We start from the raw sequence: 10783 nt of genomic DNA, 5'->3' as shown, positions 1-10783 counted from the left end.
TATCCATCACAACATAATAACATAACATATCGCAAGTATTTTCAAATACCGTTCCTGCCACTTTCTATCGTTCTAATCTGATGCTACTGCCAATACAGTTTCTAAAAAACTGTTCGAGCGAAGCACCACGATCAAAACAAAACAAAAAAACAACAATGTGGAATGTTTGTTTTGGGCCGTATTCAATACGGCCCGCGATATGTGCGTTGCTGACAGTTGCTGTTGTAAGGGATAGAGTTGCCTGTCTCCTGTCTTCGATTGATTCCACACAAAAAACAACGGGTGCACGGTTTGGCTGAAAAGCAGAAGGTTGCAAGAGTCGAAAGATGTCGGCAGCTGCTCAAGCTGGTGGTTGTAAAATTCTGTTTTCGGACGAAAAAATGTTCTTGCTGCAGGACTACCACAACCAGTAAGTAAAATGATCGGATATTCCAGCAACATATCGTGACATTCCTCGGGACAAACTGAGTGTGCAAAGGTTCCAGAATACCATCACTCTGGAGTATGGGAATGTTTTTACAAAAATTCGAAGGTTCTATTGCTGTTCATTGAACTTGTTGTTGAAATCAACACTAAATATTACTTCGATAATGTTTTGAAGAACCATTTGCTTTCCATCGTCAAAAAATACTACAAGAATGCACAATACTGTTTCCAACAAGATTCTGCGCCGTCTCACCGGGCGAAAACTATACATGATTGGTGGGAGAACAATTTTACGGATTTTATTTCTTCGAAAGAGCATGGACATGGGGCTACATGCTAGGTAAACTATGGAGTACTAAAGAATTGACTGGATACTTCCAAGTAACATTTAGAGAAGATACAGGGTGAAATCCCTCAGGTCGTTTGAAAAGCGCCATCACCTGTGAATGATTTTGCCTCTTCTAGGTTTCCTATGGAAGGTCATACCATGCAGATTGTGGATTCCGGAGGACTTTCACGGCTCAGCCAATTCACGAGCCGAAACACTGCGCATGGGCTATCATTGGGACCATGCGCTCGGTGACGCCATGATGTTAACAAGAGAGTATCTTTTTTACAAGTTCGTTTATTTGATTAGGCTCAGGTGCGAAAGCTTAGATGAGTCGTGTGTCACTTTTTCTTATTACAGTATTCTTAATTACCACTGTACTATCCAATATTTTGTCAGCAGGTGTGATCGTTACGCCCGAATTGCTGGGGTTAGTAGGCTTCAACTAACAAGAGAATTTATCCTGTTAGCAATCTGCGACTACGATGTTTGTTTGGTTTTTGTGCGAGAAAAAAAGAGATGGAATTATTTTTGCTTTTGTTTTCGTGCAAGTTTTGACAATTCTGGCTTTAGTTTTCAAAAGGTCGCATAATGCATGTAAAAGGGTTGATTATGCGACCTTTTGAAAACTAAAGCCAGAATTCGGCATGGGATTTCGTGTAAAGACAAACAGGCGAAAATATCTCTTTTAGTTTCGTAATCGCAAATTGTGTGTTGTGATACTATACACTCTTAATGTCAATCTGTAAAATTTACAAATCAAGATTACAAATTTAAAAAAAACTGCCAACATAATGGTCTACTGCTTGGTTTTTTGTAACTCAATTTTATTTTCTCAAATTTCAATTCTACTTTCTAGAAATCGAGCTTTATCTGCTACATTGCATAATCCTAAAGTACGTTATATTGTGTTGTTACCAAAATAAATACCAATTCAACGCTTTGCAAAAGACTTATAACGTCCCCGTTATACCGCCAAGTAATCAACAGTTTCCCGAAATAGAAAAAAGTAACAGAATGACAGTCATTTTCTAGGATTTTTATTCGCACTGAGACGATACGGGCATAAATCATCTGCAATATTAATAAACAACTTCACCTTTATCAGCTCGCATGACTTGACGCGCGAGATAAACACCCTATCTTAGAGCTTCGACTTCACTACCATCCCCCGCAGTTCGCGGCGTAAAATCTTTCCGCTGGTGGTTTTTGGAATATCAGCCACGAACCGAACTCCCCCGTGTAGATGTTTTTGCCTAGACAGGCGAGTAGCAACCCACGCTTTGACATCGGCTTCGGTTAGTTCCGCGCCCGGTTGCAACACCACAAATGCCAGCGGGAGCTCTCCGTTGATCTCGTCCGGTATGCCAACGACTGCTGCATCCTTGATCTTCTCATTCGTAAGAAGTACTGCTTCCACTTCAGCAGGAGCTACCTGAAATCCTCTGTACTTGATTAGATCCTTAATGCGATCAACTATGAAAAAGTCTTCGTCCTCATCGAAGTACCCGGTGTCCCCCGTATGGAGCCAACCATCGGAATCAATGGTCGAATTAGTTTCGCGTTCATTGTTCAAGTAGCCTTTCATAATCATTGGACCTTTGACCCAGATTTCACCCACTTGGTTCGGGCCAAGCGTTTTGCCGGTCTCCATGTCAGCAATCTTCACCCAGCACATTCGGTTTACGCGACCCACACTGCCACTTTTACCGGACATTCTCGTAAGAACTCCAAGGGAGGTTTCGCTCATACCGTACCCAGTCCGAATTATTAGAACATTCGGTAAGCGTTTCAGTACCATTTCTTCGACTTCTTTACTAAGTGGAGCTGCTCCGCAGCCGAGTATGGTGAGGGAGCTCAAGTCGTACTGATCAACCAGAGGATGTTTCGCTAGGAAAACCATCAATGGCGGAGCCAAAGCGGCTCCGAAGATTTTATACTTCTGGATTGTCGATAGAAATAGCTTCGGTTCGAATCGTGGTAGACTGACAATCTCTCGATTGTTGCAGAAGGCACTCAGAAGTGTCATATAACCGTAGATATGGAAGTAGGGAAGCAGTCCAAGTCCCCGTATGTTTGGCGGCAAATCGCTGTCCTTCAAATCTTGCCGAATGTAGGCCAGTACGGCCATCAGATTGTAGTGGGTTAGTTGAACTGCTTTCGGCAACCCTGTCGTCCCGGACGATAGAACCATGAGGGCCACCTGTTTCTGCAGATTCACTGGCTGTGGGGTGAAAAATTTGGCATTTTTTAATTTGTTGCGATCGAAAAGCTCCTTGAACAGTGCGATTTTGTTGTTTGGTTTTTTGGTTGACTCCAGAAGAACAGTCATTTTTATGGAAGAAATGTTTTTGGCGACTGAAAGTAATGTGCTGATGGCTGTTGGGGATACGAAGATTGCCTTCGGTGTGATTAGCTTCAGGACGTGTTCCAGCTCGACGGAAGTGTAAGATGGATTCAGTAGAACAGGGATTGCGTTCATGTAGGTTGCCGCGAATGCAATCAAGGGCAGCTCAAGTCGGTTTTCACACATTATCGCAATGACCGTGTTCTTTTTTATTCCGATCCTATGAAACCGGTTTGCTAATCGCACCGACTGCTCCAGCATGTCGCTGGACGTAATCGACTCTCCGGTTACGCCATCCGTCTAGAAGTGGGAATTATGATTGAATAATGTTGAGTTCGTTAAAAGAAGCCACATTTTTTTCTCATTCTTACAAAAGCAACACAGTCTCCGTTTTCACGAAGTCGCTTGATAATCAGCGCACCCAAGGATTGACAGCCGGCTTCAACACTTTCATTGGTGGAACCACCATAGAACACATATTTTTCGTCGTTTTCTCCCATTTCGAGTTACTTGCGATGCTGCTAAACTGCTACTGATAGAATTATCAACTTAGTCCGTTTTGTAAATAACGTTATGCACAGTATTATCTTGCGATGCGTACTTTGGACGATAACAACAGGTTCAGATAGAGAGCATTTTTTACTCGTATGATTCCTTTTTCATTCGACAGTAAAGAAATGATCTGGATCGTAGCCAACAAATAACTATACTGATTTTACCAAGTACGCATTAACACGCAACTAACTTTCTTTGCGATTGGATTGGATAACAAGTCTCTCTCGCTCTCTGAACTAAGTCGAAACTCACTGTCATTGGGCTGGGGGTGGGGACAGCAGCAGAAAAGGAAAAAAATGAGTAGAAAAATTAGTAAACTAGATAAACATACGCCTAAAGGTAGGCTTTTTATTTTTATAGTAAACTTCCTAGCACCGGGCAATCTGCCAAAAACCTAAACATTGCCGTCTTCTAAAGTTACATGTCCAGGCTTATCAACTACCTACTGATACCACAAATAAAATTTACGCAACCTTTTAGGTAAACATAAACCTTCGCTAGCTATTTGGTTTTATACTCGCTCGCTGAAATATAAGCAAGCTTTGGCAATTTAATTACACAACTTCTGGATCAATACATAGATGGTTGGATTGATTACAATTTAGCCCGATTTCCATCGGCAACCATATCTCTAAGTTTCCTGCGCAAAATTTTCCCGCTAGCTGTCCTCGGTACCTGCGATATGAACCGCACCCCACCATGTAGCTGTTTTTGCGGTGAAACGCGTTCAGCAACGAATCGAACAATTTCCCCTTCATTTACGCTTTCGTCATGTTCTTTCACGACAAATGCCGTCGTCAGCTCCCCAACCCGTTCATCTGGAACACCAATAACGGCGGCATCTTTCACCTTTGGATGGTCCAAGAGAATGGCCTCCAATTCTGCGGGTGCAACTTGAAAGCCCTTGTATTTGATGAGCTCCTTAATCCGATCCACGATGAAAAAATCCTCATCCTCGTCGTAGTACCCGATATCACCGGTCTGCAACCACCCGTCGGCATCGATGGCACTCTCCTTTCCGACGTAGCCCTTCATGATCAGCGAACCTTTGAAGCACAGCTCGCCCCGCTGGTTCGGTCCCAGAATTTTTCCACTGTCCGGATCAATCACCTTCACCCATTGACCCATTCGAATCTTTCCCACGCAACCGGGTTTGTTTTCAAAGCCACTTTGCATAAGCATGACGTAGGTAGTTTCCGTCATTCCATAGCCCTGCCGCACAAAAGCAATACCTAACCGCTCCCGAACCTGGTCCTCTATTTCCTTACTAAGCGGAGCAGCTCCGCAGAATAGGTTTATCAGCGAGGACAAATCGTAACTGTCCACCATGGGATGTTTCGCCAGAAATACCATCAATGGTGGAACGACGGACATAAGATTGACCTTGTATCGCTGAATACTTTCCAGGAATAATCGAGCGTCAAATTTGGACAGTAAAACACACAGACAATTGTTGGTGACCATGTTGATCAGGCCTACGCTGGCCAGAACGTGAAAGAGAGGCGTTACAGCCAGTGCCACCAGTTGCTCCGGTAGTTCGAACAGCTTTGCTTGCTCTTTGGAATGCGCGATCGTTGTCATAATGTTGGCATGAGTCAGCTGCACTCCTTTCGGCAGTCCAGTCGTTCCGGAGGATAGTAAAATTAGCGCAACGTGGTTTTGCTTGTCCACCGGTTCGGGGTGAAAGTTCTGTACATCAACCGTCTGTTGACTGATCAGGGTTGTGAAGGATAATGAACGATCTGGCACAATACCGTTTTCGTCGAAAATAATCAACTGTTTTGCATATTGATTTTTTCGATTCACGGCGGATACTTTATTTGCGACGTCGGAGGATACGAATATTATTTTCGGTTTCGTCATGTTAATTGCATGCTCGAGTTCATCTAAAACAAAATGGAAATGATACACTGTTCATTTAATTTTTTTAGGACATGTACCTTTTAAGTACGCTGGGTTAAACTGTGCTAATGTAGCCCCACTAAAGATTGTTCCGAACATCGCCAAACAATATTGCAAACAATTTTCACTAACAATCGCTACCGTGTCGGATTTTTTGACACCCAGTTTCAGCAGTCCAGTTGCCACATTGACGGATTTCTCCAATATTTCCTCATAACTCATCTCCTTTTTAGTGTGCGGATCAATCTGCAAATCCAAAACAAAATTATCTGACAGTTCATTGACCTTGAAATCTATGACATTCTTACCAGGCCAATATTAGCTGGTCGCAGCTTCAAGTCCCGAATGATCATCTCCCCGAGCGATTCATCCTGCAGCAATTCCATCGGATCTGGTCCGCCGTAAAGAACAAAGTTGGCTTCTTCCGCTGCCGTCATGTTGATCGCAAATGGACTTCAGATTGTGGTCGACCGGCACGAGCACTGTAGCTTTAGCAGGCAATCTAAATGCTAATGCTTAGGTGCGACTTTTCAGTCAAAGGTTCACTTCTATCTGCCCCGTTGGCTGCTTTCGAACGCTGTCAAACTCACCGAGCCAGCCAGCCAGCCAGCAAGCCAGTAGTGTAGAAGCGCGAATGTGTGCCGTGGTAAAGTGCGTGATGGTCGCGATCGCAATCATTAAATACTAGACACTCGCGCACGTGGTGTTGGTGAAGAGTGGATATCAGAAAGCACTGCTAAATGGGTTCTAGTCCGAGTTGGGTTGTATTGGTGATCGTGTTATGTTTATGGGTACAATTATCAATCGCCGTTATTTATGTTTTCAGCGAGGTTCACTGGAGATGTTTAGTTTTCGATGTTGACTGGATGATTTTGGTCACGCTTAAGCGAGTAAAAGCATTTTTATAAATGTTTGGAGAATTTAGTCGGAATTTGGATTTTCTCTTGTACGGATCAGTTTTATATGATGTGATAAGGACAACTTTTGCTTTTCTTTTAATCAACGTGACAGGACAACGTAGAGTTTAAAGCAATTTAAAACTCCTGGTCAATGCGATCATGCTCTTTGTGCAGATATTTTACGTATTTGACCATACCACCTCAGTCAAGCAAAGTTCAAAAAAAGTTATGTATGGAACACGTACAGAGCTTATTATTATCTACAAAATTACTGGATTAAGTATTGCTCTATCTATTGTATTAACGGCGCACTTTTAGTTCACATCGAGTAAAACAAAAAGAGCGCTTTAATAAAATACTAAAAATAGAGCTATACTTAAATTTACAACTTGGTAGATAATGATTAGCTCTGTAAAATGATTGATACACACCTTTTTCAATTTTACTTGACTGAGGTAGTACATTCAAATAAGTAAACTCGATGTACACAGAACAGGACAGCTCTGTTTCTATTGATAATTATTTACAAAAAAAAATTATCTAATGCATATCTATTGAATGTCTAAAAGACGATCGGTTTGATATTTGTTCAGAAAGAATAATCGAATTTTGAAGCTTCTTCTTCAGCATAGAGCCGGGGTGGCTCGTGCTGTTTCAAGCACTCGTCTCCATTCAATTCGGTCTTGGGTCACTCGTCGCCAATTTCCTAGTTTTTTCAGTAGTCGCAAATCGCTTTCGACCTGGTCGAGCCATCGTGCACGTGGGGCTTCCCTGTTCCTGGTGCCGGAGGATTGTTGAAGAGGACTATTTTCGTCGCACTGTCGTCCGGCATCCTTACGATACGACGTGTCCGGCCCACCGTAGCCTGCTAACTTTTGCTAGATGTACGATGGGAATCTCCCCAAGCAGTGCCTGTAGCTTGTGATTCATATGCCTACGCCACTCCGCTTTCAGTTTGTACTCCGCCAAATATCGTCCGCGGCACTTTCCGCTCGAACACGGCAAGGGCGCATATGTCAAATACACGATATGTGGGCGCAATCCCAAATACATGAACTCCTCTACCACTTCTAGCTCCTCGCCGTTAACCGTTATGTGTACGGGAAATTTAACACCCATAAGTGTTCGGATGGGTACCCGGGTACCCACCGAAATGAAATGCTTCTAACTTTATCAATTCTTGACCGATTTTGGATCTTGAACCATCAAAAGATTGGAAAATTTGTCTATTTTTAGAGCATGAGACTTACCAAGCCTGGGACCACGTCTGGTTCCCGTAAATCCGGATCTCCAGGACCATGTTCCGGATCCAAAACAAATGTGTACAATTGTCATTAAAACCACACAATATTGGTATCAAAATTCATGAAATCACTCCAGGAGTTGATGTTTATCCATTTTGAGTCCATTTAACGAGTTGTCTTCGGAATGGCCATTCCGGAGCAGGTTCCTGTGGGGCTCTATGAGACCATTAACCTGTTTGGACTGAAACCCTAGCAATAAGTATATCAAAATTCACGAAATCACTCTAGGAGTTGAGTTTTATCCATTTTCAGTCCATCTGATGATTTGTCCCCGGAATGGCCACTCCAGAGCTTCCTGTGGGGCTCTATGAGACCAGTACCATGTCTGGATAGAAACCCTAGCAACATGTATATCAAAATTCGTGAAATCACTCCAGGAATTGAAATTTATCCTTTTTGAGTTCAGTTGATGACATGTCCTCGGAATGGCCATTCCGCAACAGGTTTCTGTGGAGCCTTATGGGACCAGTAACATGTTTGGTTAGAACTCCCAGCAATATGTATGTCAAACTTTATGAAATCACTCCAGGAGTTGATTTTTATTCACTTTGAGTCCATTTGATGAGTGGTTCCCGGAATGGCCACTTCGTAGCAGATTCCCATGGGGCCCTGAGGCCACTAACATGTTTGGGTAGAAACCCTAGCAATATGTATGTCAAAATTCATGAAATCCCTCCAGGAATTGATTTTTGTCCATTTAAGTCGATTTGACGAGTTGTCCTCGGAATGGCCACTCCGGGGACAACTTGTCAGATGGACTCAAAATGGATAAAAATGAACTCCTGGCGTGATTTCATGAATTTTGACATACATATTGCTAGGGTTTCTATCCAAACATGCTAGTGGCCTCATAAGACCCCACGGGGATCTGCTCCGGAATGGCCATTCTGGAGACAACTCATCAAATGGACTCAAAGTGGATAAAAATCAACTCCTGGAGTGATTTCATGAAGTTTGACATACATATTGCTGGGGTTTCTATCCAAACATGTTAATGGTTTCATAAGGCTCCACAGGAACCTGCCGCGGAATGGCCATTCCAAGGACATGTCATCAACTGAACTCAAAAAGGATAAATTTCAATTCCTGGAGTGATTTCACGAATTTTGATATACATATTGCTAGGGTTTCATTCAAACATGTTACTGGTCTCACAGAGCCCCACAGGAACCTGCTCCGGATTGGCCGTTCCAGGGACAGCTTATCGAATGAACTTAAAATGGATAAAACTCAACTCCTGGAGTGATTTCGTGAATTTTGATATACATATTGCTAGGGTTTTCTATCCAAATATGTTAGCGGTCCCGTAAGGCCCCACAGGAACCTGCTCCGGAGTGGCCATTCCGAAGACTATACGTTGAATGGACTCAAAATGGATAAACATCAACTCCTGGAGTGATTTCATGAATTTTGATACCAATATTGTGTGGTTTTATTGACAATTGTACACATTTGTTTTGGATCCGGAACATGGTCCCGGAGATCCGGATTTACGGGAACCAGACGTGGTCCCAGGCTTGGTAAGTCTCATGCTCTAAAAATAGACAAATTTTCCAATCTTTTGATGGTTCAAGATCCAAAATCGGTCAAGAATTGATAAAGTTAGAAGCATTTCATTTCGGTGGGTACCCGGGTACCCATCCGAACACTTATGGGGTAAAAAAATTCGAAGGCCCCCCCTTCAACCCCCCCTGCTACTACAGGCAGTCTGTTGATGACAAATGGTTTATTCCCACTAGTTAGGAGCATTCTACGAGTTTTAGCTGGCTGAGTTGTCGTAAACCTTGTTTTTCGAGGCTATAAAGTCTCAAAAGGTACCCGGGTACCCAGCCGAACACATAACGGTTAACGGTTATCGTCCGTGGGAGGCGCGCTTTTGTTTCCTTTGAGCCTCTTCCTTTCATATATTTGGTCTTCAACGCATTTATTTTTAGCCCAATTCTCCTAGACTCCGCTGTCAGTCTGGCGTAGATTGCCTCCGCCGTCGCAAACTTCCTGGCTATGACAAGTCATCTGCAATGCCTAGAAGTTGGCTACCCTAAAATAGTAAAAATAGTGCCTCTCGTGTCGAAGCCCGCTCGTCGGATCACCCCCTCAAGAGCGATGTTGAACAGCATGCAGGATAAACCGTCACCTTGTCTCAACCCTCACCGCGTCTCGAAGGGACTCGAGAGTGTCCCAGAGATGCGTACGAAACACATCACTCGCTCCAATGTAGCTCTGATCAGTCGCGTCAGTTTGTCCGGAAAACCGTATTCGTGCATTAGTTGCCATAGCTTGTCTCGATCGACTGTACCGTATGCTGCTTTGAAATGATGATGATGATGGCCCACCATTTACCCCCGACATGGGAATATCTAGTTGGGCAAATTTATCTTAAGATAATTGTGTAGATAATTGTGTTTCCAATGACCGTTAATATCCTTGTATTGTCTTTTGATTCCCATGTACGTCCATCAAGTCCTTTTTATTTTTTTTTTCTTCCTTTTTTGCTGCTTTTAATTTCCATTTTAGAACAGGGACGAGTCTGGGTACTGGGACCATTTCGGGATAAACTCCCATCCCCACACATAAGAGTCCGTTCTAGGGATTTACCACACCCAGGATCACGTTGCTTTTGAAAAGTGTGTCTTATGTGGCCCAGATACGTTTGTTCGTGTTTGGTTTCATCATCATCCAACATTAGACAAAAAATGTTAACAAAAATTAATATTCACGCGCACAACTACTAATTCACAAAGTCACATTAGTTTTGACGAATTCCACACATTTTCGTTTGAAGTCGTTTACATTAGAATCCCGCATTTGTACCGGTAACGCATTATACAGCCTTACACCTTTATAGAAAAGCGAATTTTGTGTACTTGCTAGCAGGAACGATGCCAAACGGATGTCATTTGCCGATCTTGTATCATACTGGTGGATATCTCTTCCTCGTGTGATTCTGGTTGTTAAGTATTCTGGTGCCAAGCCTTTTGCGATTTTGTGTATCAGTAATAGAGTGAGGTATGTTACTCGTTGT

The 10783-nt window shown here is 43.0% G+C and overlaps 2 protein-coding genes across 2 annotated transcripts; both read right to left on the bottom strand.

The window, feature by feature from the left end:
- Positions 1–1608: 1608 nt before the first annotated feature.
- On the bottom strand, positions 1609–3772 carry LOC128733146 (uncharacterized). The gene is made up of 2 exons (XM_053826776.1): positions 3473–3772; positions 1609–3401 (listed from the first exon to the last, which is right to left on the bottom strand). The coding sequence occupies exons 1-2, from the start codon at positions 3599–3601 to the stop codon at positions 1899–1901; spliced, it is 1632 nt and encodes a 543-aa protein (XP_053682751.1). The 5' UTR covers positions 3602–3772; the 3' UTR covers positions 1609–1898.
- Positions 3773–4065: 293 nt separating this feature from the next.
- Positions 4066–6118, bottom strand: LOC128743854 (uncharacterized). The gene is made up of 3 exons (XM_053840539.1): positions 5867–6118; positions 5597–5804; positions 4066–5542 (listed from the first exon to the last, which is right to left on the bottom strand). Exons 1-3 carry the CDS (start codon positions 5993–5995, stop codon positions 4251–4253), a joined length of 1629 nt encoding a protein of 542 aa, XP_053696514.1. The 5' UTR covers positions 5996–6118; the 3' UTR covers positions 4066–4250.
- Between the last annotated feature and the right edge of the window lie 4665 nt (positions 6119–10783).

This window comes from Sabethes cyaneus, chromosome 1, assembly GCF_943734655.1.
Source record: "Sabethes cyaneus chromosome 1, idSabCyanKW18_F2, whole genome shotgun sequence".
NCBI lineage: Eukaryota > Metazoa > Arthropoda > Insecta > Diptera > Culicidae > Sabethes > Sabethes cyaneus.
Note: the sequence above shows the minus strand (reverse complement) of the source record. Positions and strands in the feature narration are given on the sequence as shown.

Coding starts and splice junctions, on each gene's coding strand:
- LOC128733146 (XM_053826776.1), bottom strand. CDS start 3,601: ATGGGAGAAAACGACGAAAAATATGTGTTCTATGGTGGTTCCACCAAT. Junction 3,402..3,472: donor ACGGAGACTGTGTTGCTTTT/GTAAGAATGAGA, acceptor TCCCACTTCTAG/ACGGATGGCGTAACCGGAGA.
- LOC128743854 (XM_053840539.1), bottom strand. CDS start 5,995: ATGACGGCAGCGGAAGAAGCCAACTTTGTTCTTTACGGCGGACCAGAT. Junction 5,805..5,866: donor GACCAGCTAATATTGGCCTG/GTAAGAATGTCA, acceptor TTGGATTTGCAG/ATTGATCCGCACACTAAAAA. Junction 5,543..5,596: donor TAACCCAGCGTACTTAAAAG/GTACATGTCCTA, acceptor ATTTTGTTTTAG/ATGAACTCGAGCATGCAATT.